Source organism: Psammomys obesus, unplaced genomic scaffold, assembly GCF_907164565.1.
Source record: "Psammomys obesus unplaced genomic scaffold, mPsaObe1.curated_primary_1811, whole genome shotgun sequence".
Taxonomy (NCBI): domain Eukaryota; kingdom Metazoa; phylum Chordata; class Mammalia; order Rodentia; family Muridae; genus Psammomys; species Psammomys obesus.
In genome coordinates this window covers 6,321,787-6,345,379 of record NW_026596466.1, presented here as the reverse complement: position 1 = coordinate 6,345,379, position 23,593 = coordinate 6,321,787, and the positions used below count along the sequence as shown (strand labels likewise).

Genomic DNA, 23,593 nt, shown 5'->3' with positions numbered 1-23,593 from the left:
CATCAGAACAGAATGAAGAACTGCAAGTAGGCAGCCCTATCACACTCTGCCTGTCTGGACAAGGGGTCATTAAAAAGTGGGCAGGTGGCTGAAAAACGCTGAACAGATTCTGCCTCTGAGCAAGGCTGCCAGTTGAGGATTCTATGTTGAGAAACCAGTGTGGTGCCTGCTAGGACAAAGCCACTGGAAGGGCCGCTGAGGGGCTGCTCTTTTATTAATGACAGTTTCTCTAAGGGGAATGTAGTGCCCAGTCCCATGGGATAGTTGTCTGAGCACTGTACATCATCCCTTCCAGAACCCTCATCAGAAAAACAGTCCCCGCATTCGCCTGCCGATGCCTTGTCGGTCGTAGAGAACGTTGAACTTGTTCACAAACTGGTTCATTGTGTTGCACGTTTTGGTGATGGTGCCGAGGTAGGCCATGAGCCCCACGTCATTGCATTGCTGGGAGGGAACAGAAAGAACCAGTTCCCCAGGGCTCCCTCACATGAGCTGAGGACAACTGAGTTTGACTTGCCTGCAAGAATGATGGTGTGAGCCCCACCTCCCCGTCGGGCAGCAACACTCACATCGTAAAAGTCTGTCTTGAACTTGTCTGTGCTGAGAACCGGAAGACAGTGACATAGGGCATAGGCCTCCCGCAGGATCTCATGGTTGAAGGGAACCTCTCCTAGGGGCACAATGAGGCTGCACTGATGTGGATGCTGTGGCTTCTCCAAAGGGAGGAAAAAAGGTTAAAATGACTGGCACCTGCCCTACCTGCTTCAGAGGCCTTGACATATTCTAAAATGAGCTTCACGCGGCTGTGCAGCATCTTGATGGCACTATGCTGAGCTATCAGGTGTTCTGCCACTGCAGGAAAATGGGAGAAATGAAAGAAGGTACATGGCCACACCCAGCCCACACTTCAAAGAATTCACCTCCCTTACCAGTGGAGTTCTCCCCACTGCCTGTGGCAGTCATCCGGGCCACATGGTCTACACCGATGCGTTCAGCTTCCTCAGTGGCCAGAGTGTAAGTGAGCTCAGCGAACAGCATTGTGGCCTGCAGAGAAAAGGGTTCCCGTATAGAGTGAGGAAACAGGGCTGGGGAGATGGCAAGTCTGAGGATCTGAATTCAGAGTCTCAAAACCCACGTTAAGCTAATGTGATAGTATGTGTCCCAGCACTCCACAGCGAGATAAGAAGTGGAGACAGAAGAATTCCCACAAGCTCACAGGCCACCCAGCCTGGCAAACCAGAACCTGTCTCGAGGTAGAAAGTTAGGACAGATGCACACGGCATGCAGGAAAAGCAGGATTGGAAGGTTGCAGGGCAGCTATTACCTCTCCATTGACTATATCGATGACAGACTCAAAAACGCTGACAGGGAGCTGTGAAAACACAGACGGAGACAGAACAGCTCTTACTCAGGGCAAATGCACCTGAACTTACATAGGTGCCAGACTGGCCTTGTACTCGCAACCCTCCCGCCCCAACCTCCTGAGTGCTAAGATTGATTATAAGTTTGTCACCACACTTGGCTCACATACTCCCCCAAAACCCTACTGGAGGCTTTACCCACATTACACACAGGAACGCCCCGTTAGAGAAGGAATCGGGCAGCTGATGGGTAAATAGCAGCATGGAGAGCCAACTCAAGCGTTCTCTAATAGAGATGATGTCACAGACCACCGAGACAAAGGGGACCTAGGGTCAACAATACTCACATCCGTGTGCTTGGTCATAGGGTTCAACTTCAGAAAGAGAGGACTCTCAATTATCTCGCATACCTGGAAGAAAAGACAAGGCCCAGAAAAATTCATCATGTTCTTCCCCTAAGCTGTTCTCTTCCCAGCATGCACACATTTGAGCTTTATACCTGCTTGTGGACATGGATGTCGGAGGGGTCAGGCGGCCCCCCTGTGGTATACCAACCCAGAAACTCCAGCTCCTTGAAAACCTGTTTAACTGGAGAAGAAGAGGCCAGAGTAAATGTTTCTTTAAACCTCTCTTCCTCAGTTTGATAGGCCTGGTGTATTTCCTCACCAGCTCTTCCCTCCCTCCTCAAATTCTGGGTCAGTTTAGAATAACTGCACCTTTCTATTCGGTCCTCTCATCCTTCACTTGCTAAAGGCAACCTTGAGCTTGTAATGCTCCTACCTCCACCTCCCGCTTTATATGGTGCTGGGGACTGAACTCCCGGTCTCCCGGCATGTTAGGGTAATCACTCCACCCACTGTCCTTTAGCCCCAGCCCTTTTATTCCTTAAGACAAAAAAGCAAAAATCTTCCCACTTCTCTTTCCCACCCACTTCTATTCCCTGCTCACACTGCTCCTCCTTGGTGTAATAATACTCCTTGTCAATGACAATCTTCTCTTCCACGGTGTGGGACAGCAGCTCAAAGGAGTTCATCACTTCGATGTTCCGCCCCTCCTGCTTCCCGATCAGAGCCCCAATCACTAACGGGAGAGAAACACACGAAAACAGATGAGGACTAGTCATAGAAGCCTTTCCTAACAACCCGAGGCTCTGGCTCAGGGGGAATCAATGATTGGGGAAACAGTAATTTGGAAGAGAGATACGGGAGGGGAAGGGTGGTTGGAGGGGGTCTCCAAAAGCAGGGTTTGAGATTTACACACAACACTCACCCTGCATAGGCCGCCCCTCCTGGGAGCGCATGCGGATCCAATGGTCTGAGATGTTGAGGATGACAAGGGGGTGAAGAGCGACGGAAACACTCCCAGTCACTCCAGAGGCCATCACGCTGGGGACTGTTACAGGAGAAAGGAAAACATAGCGGGTGAGAGCTCGGGCCCACATATTCCAGCAGGGAGGTAGGGGACCGGCAGAACCGGGCCGTCCGTCCCTGCCCTCAAGTTACCCTGGGAGAGATGCCGCTTCCCCCAGGTTTGAGAAGTACTCGAGACGCCCCGCAAGGGCGGCTCCAGGGGTCGCTCCGCACGGCCCGTTACCTGCTGCATCCACCTCCATGCCGCTGCTGCCTCCGCTCCCATTCGCCGCCACCACTGCCGCCGCCGCCGCCGCCGCCGCCGCCGCCGCCGCCATTTTCCCCGCGCCCGCCGGCCTCGGCCCGCCCCCTTCCCTCTCGGCTTCCGTCGGCGCGTGGCGCATGCTCCGTGCGTGCTTGGCGCTGCCGGAGGGCGGGCCACCTGCCAGTCCTCGGTGGTCCGGGGTGCCGGGGTGTGTTGTCTGCGGCTGTTAGCGGTTCTCCGGTAAGTCGGCCCGGCCGCGAGCTCTGTACCTTGAATGCGAGGATGACCGAGCTCCGCCGCGGTTACAGGGCTGCACCAAGCAGCGCTGGTGTTTCACGCCCGAAGCCCAGAGATTCTGAACCAGCCTCAAGTCGAAGCAGACAGTAGGGCTCAGTGGTTCGTAGAGCCCGACGGTTGCACTGTAGGTACTGAACGCAGAGAAAATTGCCATCAAAAAGAGGTCAGGCTGCCGGGCGGTGGTGGCGCACGCCTTTAATCTCTGTGCCTGGAAGGCAGAGGCAGGCAGATCTCTGAGTTCGAGGCCAGTATGTTCCAGGACAGCCAGGGCTACGCGGAGAAACCCTGAAACCCCAGCTGGCTGGGAACTTGCCATTAGACCAGGCTGACTTCAGTGTCGCACGCAGACATCCACCTGCCTCTGTGCTCCATCATGCTCGGCATGCCCAGCTTTTAAAAATGTGTGTACTGAGGATCTAAACTCAGGTCCTCACACTTGAAAGGCAAGCACTTTATTCCCTGAGCCATCTTCCCAGCGGTCTTTTGCTGGGAGCACTGCATGCTGGATTGGCAGAAGCAAGCAAGTGGGCTTCCTGGAGGCAGCCCACTCGTTTTTGTTTGTTTGTTTGTTTTGTTTTGTTTTGTTTACAGCTGATGCATGGGTGTGTCCCTGGTTTAGGCAAGGCTCCAAGGATTTTGTCTCAAGACTGCTTATTATGCTATACTGCCAGTCCATTCTTGTCTCATATCTGGCACGGCAGAGACCCTCACCGCTTACTGCTTTCACTCTGTTGGGCAGGTTTCCTGTAGATGATTTTGAAGATGTACCTTCATGGCATAGTGCTGTTAAAAGGAACTGATCATTTAATAATCCCTGATGATGATTTTAAAGAATTTCTGACTTAAGTAATTTAAAAACCGTCCTGCAGTATAGCAGAAACTGGGAGCTAGGAGCTCTATGAACCTCCATATATCAAGCACTTGATATACATCAAGAGGGAAAATAAGATTGAAACAAATTAATAGTCAAAGAGATGGATTCATTCTAGGTTTAGTCCAAGGATAAGGCCCAGTTGTACACCAAGATGAGAAAGACCATATGAATATAGAAACAAAGAATAAATTGTTAGCCATACAAGGCAAGACAGATACCTGTTTCTTAGGAAAACCTTGACATAAAAAAACTATCCTTTGAGGGGGCTGCAGCTGGGATACAAAATGAATAAACTATAATAAATTAAAAAATTTAAAAACTATCCTTTGAAATAATAATGAAAGATAACTAGTGAAAGATAAAACTGCTTTGAACTCATAATAAGCATGTAGATAAAACCACTGCTTTAAACTTACAATGAAAGTATCTAGTTAGTATAGTTCTAATGAAAGAACTTCAAATCAGTATTCCTACTGTAACCCTCTTTCTGTGTGTCGATGTATCTATTCTTGAATGAAATATTTTTTTCCATACATAGAGAACCTTTGTATTAGATTGCATACAAGTCCAAGACAGAATTAAACATTTGTGAGGCCACCTGCTACATCCAAAAATGTAACTGTTTGTCTGTTTGTCCAATTGTCTGCCTATATTGTCTATATGTATGCATATATGTATATATTTATATAAGTATGGTTACATGTATGTGGAGGAATGTGTCTTTGGGAGCTCCCTTGTTTTGTCTGTTGATTGTATGTGTGCATATGTGTGTGTGGTTTCTAAAAATCTTCTTACTTTGTCTGCCAAATATGTACGTTTTTGCATGCTTCTAAGTTTGGCAAGTTTAGTGATAAGCAGTCGGAGTGTTTTATCGGCCTTCTTAATTAGGACTCTAGCTTCCAGCAAGCCGCTGTTCACTGCTGAGCCATTACGTTAAAAGGAATTAGGGTTTTTCTTTTTACAACCCCTTGTATTTACAGCAAGAAACTGTCAGGGCTGCGGCCACGCTAGTGCTCTCCATACCATGACTACAGTGAACTGACCTCCTCGTGTGCTGGGCGGCGGCGGCGGCGGCGGCGGCGGCGGCGGCGGCGGCGGCGGCGGCACACACCTTTAATCCCAGCACAAGGAGGCAGAGGCAGCTGGCTCTCTGAGTTCAATCAACTCCATCCTGGTCTACAAAGTGAGTTCTAGGACAGCCTAGGCTACACACACACCTATCTTGAAAAAGCAAAACAGCAGCTGAGCGCAGTGGCACGCGCCTTTAATCCCAGCACTCAGGGAGGCAGGGGCTGCAGATTCCTCTGAATTCGAGGCCAGCCTGGTCTACAAAAGAAGTTCTTGGCCCACTGTCATTCATATTGGGCCAATCACAGCCATGTGTTTACCAGTCACAGTCACCGAAGTGTGTGTTTTAGACCAGCCAGAGCTCTGCACCAGTTCACAGGAGTTCTTCCACAAGGGGAAGGGCCCTCTTCCTGTCAAGGTGGACACGTTTGCAGGTTCATCTACAGTTCATGGAGGCCGATGACAGCAAGATATCTGTTAAGTGGGGCTATGTCTTAAGATGCTTGGGAAATCAGCTGCGGTCTTTGCACAGCTGTCTCAAGGCCCCTGTTGTGTGTCCCAGACAGGTGATGATGGTGCAAGGGTAGTCTGGCTAATGTTGAGACTTGTAGTCCTTTTGCTTGGGGTTGCCTGCACAATAAGGGGGCCAGAGTACAATAGATGGTAATTAGGGAATTAAATTGCCGTATGCCCAGTGTCTGTGGTTATTTACAGGAAAATAAACAGTGGGTGTTTAATACTATGAACTTAAGAAAGTTACCTTTAGAAGAAAAAAAAGATAAAACATCATCATTAATGCTAACAGCAATTTAATAATATTTGTCCGTGTTCAACACCTGTCTAGGGTCTTGGAATGATTTTTTCCCCAGATTTTAGCAATTTTTGAAGATGGCTTCTGTTTGTTTGTTTGTTTATGTGTTTACCTATTTAGAGGGGCATGCCATGGCATAGACCAGAGGAAAGCTGCAGGACTTGGGTAGGTGGAAGCTGGCACCTGTCCGTGGGCTGCCAGGCTTGGAAGAAGTGTCTGAGAGTTTGATTGACTGATTACAGCTACAGTAATGTGGACAGTTTAGAATGTTGCTGGTCCAGAGTCGGATTCCCCGAATAGCCTCCTGAAGCCGTTTCTCCGCGCCCACCTCTGTGTCAAATCATCCTGCAACCTATAGACTAAACTAACGGACATCTAGCTTCCACCAATCCAGAAGCGAAGAATGGCCTCAGATGGCATGTGAGGCCTGTGGGAAAGCTCACTTCAGCTTTCTGGAGCCCTCTCTTTGATATATCCACCAGCGTGTTTTAACTTGCCATAATGTGTTAATGTAAGACTGTAACGTTACATGTAACTGCTTCCCATGTGGGAACATAGAATTGGGGTAACCTATAGCCGGGTTCCCATGCCATGATCGCTCAGTTAGGACTTGGAATAAGCTATCTCTTACTCCCCTTAAAGTGAGAGCTGTGGTTATACAGCAGCAGCAGCAGCAGCAGCAGCTAAGACTTCTATTCCCTAAGCCATCCTACTAGCCCAGCGATGGCTTTTTTTCTGGTGTTTGTGGGGGGTGGGGTAGGAAGTTTTCATATCGAACTTTCATAGACATTTAAAAAATAAAATCGAGGTAATATCTGTCTTTGTTGCTGAGGTGTGTTTTTTTTTTCTTTATTTTAAATTTTATTTCAGATTATTTACTTTACATCCCAAGGATCTCCCCCATTCTGCTTCTTCCCCCTTCCTCTCTCCCTTTCCCCCCAGAAAAGGGGAGACCCCTGTATGAACCCTCCCCAGCACATCAAGTCACATCAGGACTGAGCATGTCCTCATCCCCTGAGGCCAGGAGGAAGTGATCCAAAAGCAGGCAAGAGAGTCCATGCTAGAAACAACCCCACCCTGTCTACTCACAGGCACGTCACATGAAGACCAAGCTGCCTGTCCACCACATGTGTGCAGGGTTCCTCGGTCCAGACCATGCCTGCTTCTTAGTTGAGGTCTCAGTCTCTGTAAGCCCCCATGAGTCTGGGTTAGTTGTCTCTGTTGGTCTTCTTGTGAGGTTCCTGCCCCTCCCCCCCCAGGACCTTCCATCTTTCCCCCAACACTTCCACAGAATCCCCAGAGCTCTGCCCCATGTTTGGCTTCAAGTCCCAGCATCTTTCTTTATCTGCCTCTGGCTGGAGCCTCCCAGACTATAGTCAAGTTAGGCTCCTGTCTGCATACACGCAAAGCAGAGCATCATTAACAGTGTCAGGGGCTGGCTCTCTTCCATGGAGTGGGTCTCAGGTTGGGCCAATTATTGGTTGGACTGTCCCTTGATCTCTGTTCCCTCTTTATCCCTGCACTTCTTGTAGGCAGGGTAATTTTGGATCAGAGGTTTTGTCCCTGGGTGGTTGTCCCCTCTTTCCACTAGTCCTGCCTGGCTAGGAGGTGGCCACTTCACTCTGCATGAGCCCCCTCTTTCGAGTCTCAGCTAGAATCACACCCACATTCTCCCAGGACCCTGCCCTGTCACAGGCCTCCAGCTTGACAAAGAAATGTCCCCCTCAGTGTCCCTTCTTGTTCCCAGCCCTCTCACAGCCCAGTCTTCCCACATCTGATCTTCACCCTTGTTTCCCTCCCCATTTTATCTCCTGTCCAGTTCCCTCTCTTCATCCACTTCTGCTGTCTAAATAATTTCCCCTCCTGAGTGACATTCAGTCACCTTCCCTTGGGCCCTCCTTGTTACTTAACTTTGGACCTGTGGATTGTAGTTTGGCTATCCTGTACTATAGGTCTAATATCCACGTATAAGTGAGTACATACCATGTGTGTCTTTCTGGATCTGGATTACCTCGCTCACGATGGTCTTTTCTAGCTCTACCCGTTTGCCTGCAAATTTCATGATATCCTTGTTTTTAATAGCTGAGTAGTGTTCCACTGTGTCAATGTACCACAATTTCTTTATCCATTCTTCGGTTGAGGGACATCTAGATAGTTTCCAGTTTCTGGCTATTAAGGATAAAGCTGCTGTGAATGTAGTTGAGCAAATGTCCTCGTTATATGGTACAGCATCTTTTGGGTACATGCCCAGGGGTGGTATAGCTGGATCTTGAGGTAGAACTATTTCCAATTTTCTGAGAAAGTGCCAGATTGATTTCCAGACAGGTTGTACAAGTTTGCACTCCCATCAGCAATGGAGGAGGGTTCCCCTTTCTTCACATCCTCACCACAAGTGCTGTCACTTGAGTTATTTTAGCCATTCTCACTGGTGTGAGATGGAATCTTAGAGTCATTTTGATTTGCATTTCTCTGATGGCTAAGGACATTGATCATTTCTTTAAGTGCTTCTCAGCCATTTGAGATTCCTTTGTTGTGAAAGGACAACAAAGCTCTGTTTAGCTCTGTAGCACATTTTTTAATTGGCCAAGGTGAGCTTTTTATATCAAACAAATTATTTGTTTGAGAGCCAGGCATGGTAGTGCACACATTTAATCCCAGCACTGGGGAAGCAGAAACAGAAGGATCTTTGTGAGTTCCAAGCCAGCCTGGTTCATATAGCAAGTTCCAGGCCAGCCAGAGTTGCACAATGATATCCTGCTCAATTATTTAATTAACTAAAAGAGTTTTATTTGAAAATGTTAGGCTTGGGCTAGGGACTAGTGAGGCCATGCTGACTTGCAGAGCTCCTTTCTCCATCCTCATAGGTACTGTAAAAAAATAAATAAATAAATAAAAAATAAATGATATGATTCAGCCTGGACTGTGAGTCTGTGCTCTTCATTTCCCCTGAAAAAGTACCAAACCAGTGATTAACAGTGGTGCATCTCATAGGATGGGGACACATTAGCTAGAGGCCAAACTTTCCTCCTTCCCTTGGAGCTGGACCTATAGGTGGTTGTGAGCCTCAGACCCCTGGGAGCGGTCCTTGCTGAGCCATCTTTCCAGCATGCACTATTGACTCTTCCTTAATCATGTGGATGGGATTACCTTCCTCTCTGAGGCTGTAAGATGGGACACCACCACTCCTGTCAGTCTCCCACCACAATCTCTGTGGCGTCAATCCTTTGGATAATTTGTTTTTCCTAAGTAGGGTGCAACTGAGTTTCCAAATAAACCAGAAACTTCACTTCTGCAAGCTCATTTTAAATATGTAAATAAGATAATAATTATTGTTTGTTTTGAGACCCAGTTTTATTCTGCAATCTTGGCTGGCTTCAAACTCTTGGCTATTCTTCTGTTTCAGCCTCTAAGGCATTGGGATTATAGGTGCGAACCCCTATGCCAGGGTCATAAATGAAAAATCATCTATTATTTATGTGAGACAGCTCATGTAGCCCAGGCTGGCTTTGAACTCAGTATGTACTGAAGAATTCCTGATATTCCTGCCGCTACCTCCCAAGTGCTAGGCATACAGTCCCATGTCGTCTTGTCAGCTTTATCCACCACCAGGCTAGCCAAGCACTCTAAAAGCAAAGCTAAGCCGGGTGGTGGTGGCGCACACCTTTAGTCCCAGCACTGGGGAGGCAGAAGCAGGTCAGCCTGGACTACAGGGTGGACCGTGAGTGATGTGGTGACGTCATCTGACCTCCACCTCCATCGCGTGCACAGACATGCAAAACGGGAAAACGCTCTTACCCACAAAATAGATCTCTTTTTGCACTGAGCCCACGGTGCCCATGTTTGCTGCGGAGGTTTGGGTGACTGCGGGCCCGTCCCCACCCGTTGTAGTCTCCTGAATTCCCTGGTCCTCCAGCTTCCTCCACCTCAGCAGCGTCCCTTCCGGACGTGGCCAGCAGGCGGCGCAGTCTGGCCGCCGGCTCCCCGGCTCAGCGGGCCCCGGAGTCCGCGAACCATCGAGAGACGAAGACCTCCCGCGTTCCTAGAGAGAGCGAGCGGGCGTCCGGCCCTTGGGGGTTGGAGTCGGGGCGCGGAAGGACGACCCGGAAGCGAAGCGGGGAGGGGCGCTTCCGTTCTTTGTTCTGTTGTCGGTTGTGGGTCTGTGACAGGCTCCAGCAGGGTCTGGTTCGTGTCCGGCCCCTAGTCTCACGTCCCTGTCCCCAGGGTGAGTGGGCCGCCTCCCGGACGCGGTGAGGCGGAGGCTGCGGTCGCCGGGGAAGGGGGTTGGCGTTCCCACCTCTGCGGCCCGCGGGTCCCGGCCCACCCTCCTCCCGCCGGCGCCGTCCCGTCGCGCGAGCCCAGCGCCGCGGGTTGGGACTCCGGGGCTGCCTCGGTGTCCCCGCTGCCCCCAGCCCTGGTGTTTACAGTTCGCAGCGTCGCTGCAGATGTGCTCCCTCTCTAAAACAGCTGATGACAGACAGCTACGCCGACCCGGTACTCCGTGCACCGGTTTCTGTGCTGGGGCAGGGAAAGGAAGTTTGCAGAGAGAGCAAGTGCTGGCTCCAAGTGAGAACTAAGGTTTGGGAGGAGGTGCGAACTCGGGTCCTCGGAACGATCCCGCGGGGACCTCACCAAGACCCAATGTCCTATGACTTGGTTTAGCTTACTGCCTGATAGAGTGCCGGGACAGGCCTCCCACAGAAGTGGCTATGACCTAGGTGCGCACAGAGAACCTTCGGTTCATTTCAGCTCTCCAGGGTGCAAAGAGAAGACCGAATGTGATGGTCTCTGCTGGTTGTTATTGGCATATGTCCCTTTCTTCTCCTCACCTCGTGTGTGTATTAGAAATACACCTCACCTGATGTTTCCATTTGCCCACTTTCCTACAGCACCGGTAACACCTAAAGCAGTGGCTCTCAACCTTCCTAATGTTGTGACCCTTTAATCCAGTTTCTCATGTTGTGGTGACCCCAACCAGAAAATTCTTTTCATTGCTGCTTCATAACTATTTTTGCTGCAGATATGAACCATAATGTAAATATCTGTGCTTTTCCATAGTCTTAGGTGACCCCGGTGAAAGGCTCGTTCAACCCCCAAAGGGATCTCGACCCACAGGATTGGGAAACGCAGACCTAGAGTGAATCTCCTTCAGTTAGCCAGCCTTGCTTACTCACATCTGTAATCCCAGCACAGAAGCAAATGAAGCAGGGGTGTAATATAAATTCGAGGCCAGCCTGTACTGCACAGTGAATTCCAGGCTGGTCGGCCTATACTCCGAAGTCCTATCTGAAAAAGAACTCCCCCCCAAAAAAAAAATGCCAGGAACTGAACAAAAGGCACTAAATTTCCAATCATTGCTACTTTAATCGTACAGGATTAACTCCAAAGAAGGAAGAAAGGGTCCAGGAATTGAGGCTACTGTTGAGCTGTCAGGTGGTATTTCTTGGTCCTCCTAGCCATTTGAGGAAATTGACTTGGCAACAGGACAAGTAAAAGGCCCTGCCCACAGCCCAGATAGCAGAGTTACAGTGACAAAGTTTCTATTAGAAATGTTGTTTCCTGACTCAGACACAGAGAGCTTGTTGGTTTTTATATAGTCCTGGCTGTCCTGGAACTTTCTATGTAGATCAGACTGGTTTTGAGATATGTCTACCTCTGCCTCCCAGCTGCTGGGATCAAAGGCGTGCCTCACCATGCCCAGCTTGCCTTTTACTTTGGAGTCAGCTTTTCAGTTACCGTGTGTTTGTGTTTCTGTTTCAGGCCTATGCCACCCACCCCAAGTTGCTGGTTCACTGTTTTGTTTTTTCTTGAGACAGGGTTTCTCTGTGTAGCCCTGGCTGTACTGGACCTAGCTCTGTAGACCAGGCTGGCCTCCAGCTCACAGCCTGCCTTTGTCTCCTGAGTGCTGGGATTAAAGGCATGCGCCTCCACCACCCAATAAAATGTTTGGTTTTGGTTTTTTCGAGGCAGGATTTCTCTATGTAGCGTTGGCTGTCCTGGACTTGCTTTGTAGTCCAGGCTGGCTTCAAACTCACAGAGATCCACTTGCCTCTGCCTCTCTAAGTGCTGGGATCACAGGCGTGCACCACTGTGCCCAGCTCTAGCACAATATTAACAGTATACTTTTTCAATTTGAACTTTATATGTATGGATATATTGCCTGCAAGTATGTCTGTCCACCAGTTGTGAGCTGGGAATTGAACTTTGTTCCTCTGGAAGAGCAGCCAGTGCTCTAAACCACTGAGCCACCTCTCCAGTATCTTTGACTTTTTAAAAGGAAGGAACTTTGTTGTTTATGTCCTTTTTGTAATGAGGTCTCACATCAGATTGCTCTGTCTCTATTTTTCTCTTATGTGTATGGGTGTTTCCCTCTGTGTATGTCTGGGTACCATGTGCATGCGGTGTCCCCACAGGCCAAAAAGGGGCCTCACATTCCCTGGGACTGGAGTTAGAGATGGCTGTGAGCTATCATGTGAAGGCTAGGAATCAAACCCTGGCTTCTCTGGAAGAGCAGCCAGTGCTCCAAACTGCTGACCATCGCTCCAGCCCCTTGTTTTGTGAGACAGGGTCTCTTGAAGGGCTAAAAGAAGCACAATTGGGGTTAGGTTTTTTTTAATTGGTTTTTGTTTTTGTTTTTTGAGGTAAGGCTTCTTTTTTAATATTTATTTTTATTTTATGTGTGTGGGTGTTTTGCTGCACATAAGTCTCTGCAACATGCGCCTGGTGTCTGTGAGTGCCAGAAGAGGGCATTGGACTCCCTGGAACTGAAGTTGCAGATGTTGTAAGTGGCAGGGTAGGGGCTGGAACTGCATCTGGGTCTTAGGAAGGGCAACAAGTGCTCTGAGCCATCTGAGCCATCTCTAGTCTCAGAGTAAGGTTTCCTTTAGCACAGGGGGCCTTGAATTCCTGATCCTCCTGCCCCTCCTCCCTAGTGCTGGGATTACCTGTGTAGGACACTATACCTGGCTTAGATCAGTCATGTCATTCTGGTGAATGACACCTACCTCATTGCCACACTTGTCACTCAGAATGTTGGTGGGGCACGGTTTGGGAATCTGGATTCCTTGTGTGGTCTCATAGGGAGGAAGTGCCATATTACAGGGATCTAAAAGAATAGCCCTCTGTGTTTCTTCTTGCTCTTCCTGCATAACTGAGGTACAATTCCCTCTTTCTGAAATCAGTAGGCATTTAAAAATTCAGCTTTGATCTCTTGTTTCTACAGTGCTGCTTCTCCTTCACATCCCGCTTCCTTCTGAGTCTGCAGCTAGGAGAGCAGCGACCAGAATATTTCACTCTCCCAATGGAAAGTCAGGCAGCCCATGCGCCTCCGGAGCCTCAGCCCCTGCTAGAGAGTGGTAAGGTACGGGCTTGGGAGGGGGGTTATTTCTCTGGTTTTTTTTTTTTTTTTTCTTGCTTGTGTTTCATTTTTCTTTTGGGATAGAATTTCACTTTGTTGCCATGGCTGGCCAGAAACTCACTTTGTGACTAGGTTGGTCTGAACATAACAGATCCACCTGCCTGTGCATTCTGAGTGCTAGGATTAAAGGTGTGGGCTAACACACTTGGTATGCTTGTTTGTTTTTTGAGACAGGGTTTCACTGTGTAGCCCAGTCTGGCCTTGAATTTTCCATGTTCTTGTGTGTGGAGTTTTAGACTTAAACAGATGTCTGTTGCCATGCCCTGCCTGACTCATTCTCTGCACCCTCCTCTCTCTCTCTCCCATATTTATTTATTTATGTTGAGGCAAGGTCTTGCTGTGTAGCCTTGGCTGGTGGTTAGGGACTTCCTACACTGAAGGACTTCCTATATCTGTAGACCAGGATACCCTGGAACTCCTAGTCATCTGCCTGCTTCTGCCCCCAGGATGCTGGCATTAGAGGCACATGGTACCACACCCAAACCAAGATAACCTTTTACTGAACTAATTTTTTTGAATCTAACTTATTTCCTTTGTATGCGATATGTACAGACATGTGTGCCACAGAAGCATGAGGACTTGAATTTGAATCCCAGAAGCCACATTAAAGCCAGACATACAGTGAGACTGTAATCATGCAATCCCAGCATCCCTGTGGAGAGGTGGGAGGAGAGACCGGAGGCTCCCCAGAAGCTCGCAGGCCAGCTAGCATGGCACACGTAGCAGGGCAACAGCAAAGATACCTGTCCCAAACAAGACGGAGGCAGGGACTGACACCTGAGGCTGTCCTCTGACCTCCACATGTGCACCATGGCATGCTTGCACCCACAGTTACCCAGACACCCCCAACCCCCAAGAAAAAACAAATTCCCCAAACACTAGAGAGTTTTGGGAGATAGGACTTCTGGGTAAGTATGTATGCTAGGTCAGCATTTAGCACTGAGCTACAGCCCAGGTTTCCACCTCTGGCTGCTGTTCCCATGCTTACCAGGAAAAACCACTTATGTCCTTTCTGTCAGATCGAGTTATATGTAGTGGGTAGGTGCTGAGAGACAGCAAACTTCGGCTGATGAGAAAGTGTGTGGCCAAGGGCAGAGGGAGTAAACATTCTATTGTATAAAGATTGGTCTACAGGTGGAAAAAGAGGTGTGGGTGTTGTGTTTTCTGTCGGGGCTTGAGGGAAGATGTTCATTTTCCTCTGTAAGGATTTCCTACAGGAGTTTGCATTCATGGAAGGGAAATGGGAACGCAGCTGGTTCCCGGCCCAGCGCGAGGCAAAGGCTTGAATAGTCAGAGGAGCTGTCGATGGAGTTCAATGGGAGAAACTTGCATACATGCCCAAAGCTGTGGGTTTGCTCTCTAGCACCACCTGGGGGGATATGGATCTAGAAACATCTTTCATGAAAGCAGAGACTGGGCAGTGTTTTTGAGACGTGTGACCTTGGGTCAGAAAGCATGTAGACTGATTCTTGGACCTGGTATTGTCCTTCAGCTCTTGCTTCTTCAAAAGTCCCTTCCTTTGCTGACAAAGACAGTCTGGGGGACAAGATGTTGGCTGCTGCACTTCTAAAGGCCAAGTCCCAGGTAAGCCATGGTTTCCTTTGTTTGTTTCTTTTGTTTTGATGTCTCAGTCAGTGTCCTAAATTCTTAACTATGTCCATCAAGACCACGGTTCTGAGGCTGGTGAGATGACTCAGTGGGTGAAGGTGTTTGCTGCCAGTCCTGCCAACCCGAGTCCAATCCTTAGACCCACATGTTAGAGAGAGAACTGACAATCACAGTGGTCCCCTCGCCCACATAAATAGATGCTAGTTTAAACTGCATCTGATACGGACTCTGGGGGCAGTTAGGTTTCACTACACCATCAGTGCTCTTGTGGACGCTCACGCTGGCACTGCTCTCTCTCACCAATCCCACTTGCCGAAGAGGTACTGCTCAGTGCCATCCTGGTTGCTGTTTGGTATTGCCAGTCCCATCCCTTGCCCTGAAATTGCATGTATGGCCATGTGACTGTTTCAGGAGTTGGTGACGTTTGAGGATGTAGCCGTATACTTCATCTGGAAGGAGTGGCAGCGGTTGGCGCCTGCACAGAGAGACCTCTATAGGGATGTGATGCTGGAGAATTACGGGAATGTGTTCTCCCTGGGTAAGGACCTGGACTCTCCACAGAACCTGCTGCCTCTTGGCTTCAGGGTATGCTTGTGTCAGTGTACTGTTGGAAAGCTCTGATGGTGCAAAAGACCCAAGTTCAGTTCCTATTACCCACATGGAGGCTCAGAATTGTTTGTAATTCCATTTCAGGGGACCTGAAGCCGTCCTCTGGCCTCTGAGGGCACCACACACACACGGTACATACATACATGCAGACAAACAATCCTTCACATTAAAAATAAGTAAATTTTAAAAAGAAATCTAACAACAGTAAGAATGATAACTGTTATGTACAGGGAGGTTTCATGGATATCCTTGCATTTAATCCTCACAGTAACTCCATAGCGGAGGTGGTTAATCTGATCCTCGTTTTATAGGTGTGGAACGTGATGTCAAGAACTGCAAAGCAGAAGTAGAGAGATGCTCAGTGATTAAGAGCACTGGCTGCTCTTCCAGAGAATCCAAGTTTGATTCCCTGCACCCACATGGCAGCTCACAACCTTGTATAGCCCCAGTTCTTGAGAATCTGATGCCCTCTTCCAGCCTCCACAGACACCAGGCATGGGTGTGATATACACACATAGAGGCAAGACACTCATCTATGGAAAAAACACACAGAGACCCTTAGCAGCCAGCTGGGCATGGTGGCATATACCTGTAATCCCAGCACTTGATAAGTAGAGGCAGGAAGACCAACTGTTTCGCGATCACTACATAATGGGTTTGAGACCACCCTGGACTACATGAGACCTTGCCTCAAACAAACAAGCAAAGAACTTAGATGCTTTCTCTGTGCTGCTAGAGCTGTTGAGTGACAAAGCTTGAGCTCCAGTGTCTTTTCTTGTTGCTTATGTCTTTGTGGTGTGTGTGTGTGTGTGTGTGTGAGAGAGAGAGAGAGAGAGAGTTTGTGAGGCAGGGTTTTATACTGCAGCCTAAGCTGATCTGGAACTGGTTAAGTAGACCAGGATGGTGTTGGGCTATGTAAGCCTTCCACTTCAGCCCTTCCAGTGATGGGGTTGTAGGTGTGAGTTACCTCATCTGGCTGAGCCCCCGTGACACCTGGTGCTTACAGTCCCTCAAGAGACTTTTCTTCAGCCCATCTGCCTTACTTTGCTTTAGTTACACATACAAGTTGGAAGGCCTCTCTTCAGGCCAGCAAAAAGGTGTGTGCTTCAGGCACTATAAATGTAGACACATGACTATCTGTCCTCTGACTTTTATTCATTTTCTCACAAGCATCATATGACACTTGCATTTTTTTTCTTTTTATTGTGCTAGATGGTGAATCCAAAACTGGAAATGATCAAGTAATCTCCGAGGGTATGGGGTTATGTGACCTGATATTGGGACGATTCCGAAAGGATGTTTCTCAGGGTCTTAAGTTTGAAGACACTTACGGACAGGAAGTCGGTCTGAAGAGGCAGCTGGGGGACTCCTCTGTCGGCAGACGGAACAGGAGAATACAAGAGCTTCGCCAAGTGACAGTTGAGGGAAAGCTTGCCCGTATGGGGAACAGCTTCCCTGTGAATTCCAGACTTACTTCACATCAGAGATTCCCCATGGGAGGCAGACCCCATAAGTGTGATGAATGTAGCAAGAGTTTTAATCGAACTTCAGACCTTATTCAGCATCAGCGAATTCACACTGGGGAGAAACCGTATGAATGTAGTGAGTGTGGAAAGGCCTTCAGCCAGAGCGCGCACCTCATTCAGCACCAGAGGATCCACACTGGAGAGAAGCCTTATGAATGTAAAGATTGTGGGAAGACCTTCAGTTGTAGCTCTGCCCTCATTCTCCATCAGAGGATCCACACTGGGGAGAAACCTTATGAATGTACTGAATGTGGGAAAACCTTTAGCTGGAGCTCCACCCTCACTCACCATCAGAGGATCCACACTGGCGAGAAGCCCTATGCTTGCAACGAGTGTGGCAAGGCCTTCAGCCGGAGCTCCACCCTCATTCACCATCAGAGGACCCACACTGGAGAGAAGCCCTACGAGTGTAACGAGTGTGGGAAGGCCTTCAGCCAGAGCTCACACCTCTATCAGCACCAGAGGATCCACACGGGGGAGAAGCCCTATGAATGTATGGAATGTGGAGGGAAGTTTACCTACAGCTCAGGCCTTATTCAGCACCAGAGAATCCACACAGGGGAGAATCCCTATGAATGTAGTGAGTGCGGCAAAGCCTTCAGGTATAGCTCAGCTCTTGTTCGCCATCAGAGGATTCACACTGGAGAGAAGCCTTTGACTGTAATGGGTGTAAGCGAAAGTTCTTTCAGAGGGTCTACGGAATTAAACATCAGAGAATCCACATGAGAGAGCCATGTACCATTTCCCTCACTTGCTGAGTCTACAGAGCTCTTGCTTTACTTTTTAATAGGACCAATTCAGGATGTGTCCCACCTTAAACCATTCACTTGGGGTGGGGGGCAGATTGGGAAAATCATCCTGGCACAGTGATCACCAGGATTTCTTGAAAAATTGTGAGGCAAGTAGCAAATTAAGCACTGGGAACAGAAGGAAGCTTGGGGGCTAGTCACCCCTTTTTGGAAAGGGGTTTGCACTAAACCATTTTCTCAAACCAGAAGAGCCTTTCTTTCCAAGATGGGGATGGAAACTTATTAGCAACAAAATTCCAAGGATTCAACTAGTTGGAGTCAGTCTAATAAGCACAGAGGCAGAAGGAAGAATATTCTGGGCCATAGTAAGTTCTGGGAAGAGAAACAGACTAATTTTTGTTTTGTATTTTTGAGGCAGGGTTTCACTTGTAGCCCTGGCTGTTCTTGAACTCACTATGTAGACCAAGCTGTCTTTGAACTCAGAGATCCAGCCTGCCTCTGTCTCCTGGGTGCTGGGGTAAAGGTGCTCACAACCGTCCCAGGCCCCTACCAGCTGCATTTCAGAGCCACTTCCTAACCCAGCTTTAACAGTGGACAGAGAATATGCTGCTTTGATACATGATTCCAGGAATTCAGGAAATTGGGTGCGGATGGGTTTATTTTATTGGGGGAAAACAAAACAAAAGACCCCAACAGGGGTTTCTGGAACAGTGAAACCATGCTTTCAAGAGGAGTCTGGCTGTGCTGTTGGCAGACCCCACATCTTCCCTTGTAATAGGACTGACTGGGAATCTCGGAGCAGTACATAGCCTAAGGGAGATCAGAAACATTTAGCACTGGCCTGACTCCTGTTCTCTTTTCTTCCTATTCCTGTGGTGAAAAGTAATGTAATGTCAACCTCTAGATACTAGAATGTTCTCAGGGAACTCACCTACCCAGCTTGTCCTGCCGTTTCATACCCAGGTTCTGGAGCTCTAGATTCCACCTCTCACAGACTGGAAAGCCAGAGAGGGACTGGGGTGCTAGCTTTGCAGCAGGCTCCTCGCTGGGTTTGGGTGGTGCTTCCTGAGTGTTCCCAGCCCAACGGATAGCTTCCCATAGTTGCCCAACCCTGCTCATCCTGTAGCATAAATGAAATGCACTGTTAAACAGAACAGGTGTTTCAGAGGGGAGTTTTCCTGTATGGGAGTCAAGTGTGAGTTAAAACAGCACAGTGAGTGCAAATGGAGTGCAAAAGTGAGCTTTGAAACGTTTATTTGATAACCATTTTTTGGTGACAAATTTGAGGTTTTCCTATTGCAGCTCTCTCAGTCTCTTGTACACAGTGTTGTGGGCTGTTTAAATACTTGTAGCTATTTCCACCTTCATTCCTCACTTAGGGATTTGTGAGCTGGAGACCCTTTTGTGTGGTGTAGCGTCAGACTGACGGTGAAAACTAAGAAGGTGTGCTTAGCTCCTGTGTGGCAATGGGCAAGTTGCTCTGTCTTGGTTTGATTGTAGAAGGATGTCACAGCCACAGAGCAGGAAAGTTAGGAAGAGACTGATGTTAAGGTGGATGTGATCTCACTTTCTTTGTAGGGTATTGTAACAGATCATCTAATGAGTGTCTTAATTTCACAGAATTAGGGAACTGGCCCTTTTGGCTCCTTCAACACTTGCCAGGCCTGGTGGTTCAGGTGTCTAATCTCAGCTACTTGGGAGGATCACAAGTTGTAGGCCTGCCTGGGCTATAAAGCAAGGTTAAGGCTGGCTCGTGCATGTGAGTAGGAGTCCATTCCATTGCTGGCACTCTCATTACTAGAGATTAAACTGAGCCAGATTCTGCCTCCTCGTCAGTTTTACAGTCAGCCTCCAGTTCTGTCTTTTTAAGCAATACAACATAATTTTTTATCAAAGAAAAATTTGAAGAACATTTTCATTTATAGCAAAAGAAGTTTTATTTCCCTTCTGCTGGAGATTAAACCCAGTGTCTCACTCCTGCTGGGCAAGAATTATGTATCTCAGCCCAGAAGTTTTTTACATTTATTTTTGGTGTGTTTATTCATGCGTGCATACACAAGCCATGGCATGCACATAGAGGTCACAGGTTGACTTGCAGGAGTTGGATTTTTTCCTGCCTTGTGGGTTCCAGGGATGAAACTGAGGCTTTACTAGGCATGGCAGGAGTAAAGGTCTTTACCATCTCTCTGATTGAGGTGGGGGTTTTTTTGTTTTTGTTTTTTGAGGTTTTTTGAGACAGGGTTTCTCTGTGTAGCCCTAGCTGTCTTGGAACTTGCTTTGTAGATAAGGGTAGCCTCAAGCTCAGAGGTCTGCCAGCCTTTGCCTCGTAAGTGCTGTGATTAATGGCAGGTGCCACCATCGCCTGGCTCAGGAATTTTCATTTAATTTTGTGGTTCATTTATGAACCAGGACTGACCTTGAACTCCTAATCCTCCTGTGTCTACCTCCCAAGTGCTGGGATTACAAGCACATGCTACCAGTAGCTGGCTAGGAATTTGCTTTTAAAGCCTTCCATCTCCAGTGACACCTCTGAGGTCCAATTCAGATGACTGTGGGAAGGTGTTCTGTGATACAGGTTCTAACAGCACAGAGCCCAGCTTCAGGTGTACTTCTCAGGGAAGAGGACGAGCCGTGCTGGATGACTGGCGTCTTACTGGATTGTTTCTTTTTGTGTATCAGAGTTTCTCTGTGTGGCTGTGACTGTCCTGTAGACCAGGCTGGCCTCGAACTCACAGAGAGCCACCTGCCTCTGTCTCCTGAGTGCTGGGATTAGATGTTTAGATTGTTTATTTTTGACAAACAATACAAAACAAAGAAAGAAGTTGTTTTTCTCCGGTTTCTGTTTGAGGTGGGACCTTACCATGTAAGCCAGGCTGTCCTTGAACTCCATCCTACTGCAGCATTTTCACCTTTGGAGATTACAGGCTTAATCTGTTATGACCAATTTAAAGATAGTTCTTAAAAGCTCTCCAAAGTGGGAGGCAGAGGCAGGCAGACCTGTGTGAGTTCAAGGCCAGCCTGGTCTACAGAGCAAGTCCAGGACAGCCAAGTCTACACAGAGAAACCCTGTCTCAAAACACCAAAAGCTCTCCAAGGACCTTTTTATGTAAATAGCTTAGACAGGTGTTTCGCCCCATTTAAAAAAAAAACAAAAAACAAAAAAGGCTTGAGGGCCAGAGATGTAGCTCAGTTGGCAGAGTGCTGGCCTCACTTGATAAAGCCCTGGGTTTGACCTCCAGCCCTGCAAGGCTGTTGTTCAGAGCTACATGAAAGCCTGTCCCTTTCCCACCCCCAGTAAACCCTATGGTTTTGCTAGGTGCATTGGTGCATTATTCAAACTATGTCAGTAATGACTCAAGAAGTGTATAGACTATTTTCACACAAATGTGATTGTGGTTACTAGGATAGTTTGTCCTTTTCTAGAACAGCAGTTTTCTTAAGATGCTCTTTTTATGTCTGAGTTTAGGCCTGAGAAAGCTGTAGAAGAGCCCTGGGTCCTGTGGAGCTGGGGTTAGAGGCAGCTGTAAACTGCCTGACAAGGGCTCACAACTGCCAACCTTGGGTGCTGTAGAGCAGCATCTCAGTTACTGTTCTGCTGCTGTGATGAGACGCCACGGCCACGGCAGTGGTTGTAAGAGGAAGCATTTAACTGGGGGCTTGCTTTTAGAGCATTAGACCGTGACCATCATTTCAGGAGGGACTGGAGAAGCTGAGAGTTTTACATCTTGATCCACGGCAACAAGCAGAGAGAAAGGGAAGAGAGAGGGAAGGAGAAGAGAGGGCAGGGGAGAAGGGAGAAGAAAAGAGAGACTGGTCCTGGTGTGGGCTTTTGAAACCTCACAGGCCACACCTAATCTTTCCCAAACAATTCACTGAGCAGTAAGCATGTAAGTTTATGAGACTGTAGGGCCATTCTCGCTCGGACCACCACAGTATCTACGCTTACTGATGAGCCATCTGCCCAGCCTAAGTGATGATTCTTAGGGCCAACTGCCTATTGAGCCAAACATGGAATCATCCCAAAGGCCGTGTTTTGTTCCTTCTCCTCCCTATAGCTTCCCAGTCAACATCTGTTCCATTCTCATGACTCCTGAGTTGGCCTTTGCCTTCGTTAACTCGTTTGAGGACTTTGGTGCCAGCCTCACAGTGGGTGTCTGCAGGCTGCTTTCCCCATCCACTTTCTCCCTGCCTAAGTGTATTACTGTACTGTTGCCCTGGCCAGGTAACTGGCCTGGATACAACATCTATGGGTAAGCACTAATCTTAGCTCAGCTTCACCGATTGTGGAGTCCTCTTTTCCCAGGCTACTCATTTATTCTACAAATTGAGTATCACGTGATGAAATGACATTGCCTTTCCAGATGTGGGAACTTAACAGGTTGGACATTTTAGAATCTGTTTAATGTTGCTTTCCCATGTGAGCATTTTTAGACTTTAACTTGAAGACCATCAAAGTAATTCCTCTGTGGCCAGTACACAATCCATTCCACCGGTGACACTCTTCAAATTGAAATACAGGGGTTTGCACTATGGCTCAGTGATCAAGAGCACTTGCTGCTCTTCCACAGGACTTGAGTTTGGTTCGCAGCACCCACACTGGCAGCTCACAATCACCTGTAACTCTAGCTCTGTGGGATGTGATGCCCTCTTCTGGCTCTGCTGGAACCTGCACCTATGGGGTGCACACGTACAGATTTAACAAGGTTGAATACCCTGTAAGGACAATGAACAGGACTTGGACATCCGTTTCTGGCCCTGCCATGACTTCAGTGACCTAAGGCTTTCGTGGGAGGTGGTAGAGGAGATTACTTAACCGAAATGGAGTTGATGCTAGTGCCTGGTGGCCTTTGTGATGCTGGGATGTCCTTACAGCTGAACAGGTAACATTTGAATAAACAGTCCTTTACCTAAGCTACAGATCCACAGCTGATGTCCTTCAACAAACCCACCTACTTGCTTGGTCCGGCCAGAAACCAATCCTTGACTCATGAGGCTGAACATGGTGGTTAAACTGTACGGAGAAGACTTCGCTTTGTGGTGACCAGGAAGACAAGACAGATGGGGTCTGGGACTAGGTATCTTCTAGGGATGGATTCTGCCATCCATTTCCTCCATCTAGGCTTTCCCTCCCAAAGTTTCCACCATCTCCCCAAGTGCCGTACCCAGTGAAGACCAAACAAAACACATGAGCTCATGGGAGATCACGTATTGTAGCATTGTGTGTGACATGGGTTTCTGTGTCTCCTTCCCTGGAAGAAATGCCTAAATTATATTTATTTATTCTGTGTGTATCACAGGAGGTCCCATGTAGAGGCCAGAGGTCAACTTTAAGAACTGGATGGATCTCTCTTTCCACTACACTGGTCTGAGGGATCAAACTGAGCTTGCTATATTTGTGCCTCCATCTGCTGAGCCTCTCACTGTGCAGAGGGCTGAGGTCTTTAACCTGCCCTCTTCTCCCTCCATCCCACAGACCTTGCCTTGATGATACAGAAGTACCATAGTTAAAGAACACTATAGAATTCGTCTTCCTACCCTACCCTACCTAAGAAATTACTGTGGGAACCTTACTGTATGTTTCATTGTAATTATTTTGCTGATGGGAATTGAGCCCAGCCTCAGACACGCCAGCAAGGAGGCTACCCCCAAACTCCGTCTCCAG

General features: G+C 48.2%; 2 protein-coding genes across 6 annotated transcripts; one reads left to right on the top strand and one right to left on the bottom strand.

The window, feature by feature from the left end:
- Window positions 1-196: 196 nt before the first annotated feature.
- Cops6 (COP9 signalosome subunit 6) lies at window positions 197-3,129 on the bottom strand. The gene is made up of 10 exons (XM_055598584.1): window positions 2,955-3,129; window positions 2,631-2,753; window positions 2,310-2,441; window positions 1,861-1,949; window positions 1,709-1,771; window positions 1,325-1,372; window positions 930-1,044; window positions 760-852; window positions 570-670; window positions 197-444 (listed from the first exon to the last, which is right to left on the bottom strand). Exons 1-10 carry the CDS (start codon window positions 3,112-3,114, stop codon window positions 304-306), a joined length of 1,065 nt encoding a protein of 354 aa, XP_055454559.1. The 5' UTR covers window positions 3,115-3,129; the 3' UTR covers window positions 197-303.
- Window positions 3,130-3,151: 22 nt separating this feature from the next.
- Znf3 (zinc finger protein 3) lies at window positions 3,152-23,501 on the top strand. Of its 5 annotated transcripts, none has more exons than XM_055598579.1 (6): window positions 10,138-10,247; window positions 12,727-12,803; window positions 13,245-13,377; window positions 14,932-15,023; window positions 15,459-15,585; window positions 16,869-23,501. In XM_055598579.1, exons 3-6 carry the CDS (start codon window positions 13,323-13,325, stop codon window positions 17,906-17,908), a joined length of 1,314 nt encoding a protein of 437 aa, XP_055454554.1. In that variant the 5' UTR covers window positions 10,138-10,247; window positions 12,727-12,803; window positions 13,245-13,322; the 3' UTR covers window positions 17,909-23,501. The 5 variants fall into 5 exon arrangements, with proteins under 5 accessions (XP_055454557.1, XP_055454554.1, XP_055454553.1 ...); XM_055598581.1 differs by lacking the exon at window positions 10,138-10,247 and adding an exon at window positions 10,561-10,588; XM_055598582.1 differs by lacking the exons at window positions 10,138-10,247; window positions 12,727-12,803 and adding an exon at window positions 3,152-3,215.
- The last annotated feature ends 92 nt before the right edge of the window (window positions 23,502-23,593 follow it).

Bases quoted from the DNA above. Each gene is read 5' to 3' on its own strand.
- Cops6 (XM_055598584.1), bottom strand. From the start codon at position 3,114: ATGCGCCACGCGCCGACGGAAGCCGAGAGGGAAGGGGGCGGGCCGAGG. The intron at 2,754-2,954 runs GTAACGGGCCGT...CTCCTGTAACAG, and splicing joins CATGGAGGTGGATGCAGCAG to TCCCCAGCGTGATGGCCTCT. The intron at 1,772-1,860 runs GTATAAAGCTCA...CTTTTCTTCCAG, and splicing joins ACATCCATGTCCACAAGCAG to GTATGCGAGATAATTGAGAG.
- Znf3 (XM_055598582.1), top strand. From the start codon at position 13,323: ATGGAAAGTCAGGCAGCCCATGCGCCTCCGGAGCCTCAGCCCCTGCTA. The intron at 13,378-14,931 runs GTAAGGTACGGG...ATTGTCCTTCAG, and splicing joins TCAGCCCCTGCTAGAGAGTG to CTCTTGCTTCTTCAAAAGTC. The intron at 15,024-15,458 runs GTAAGCCATGGT...TGACTGTTTCAG, and splicing joins TTCTAAAGGCCAAGTCCCAG to GAGTTGGTGACGTTTGAGGA.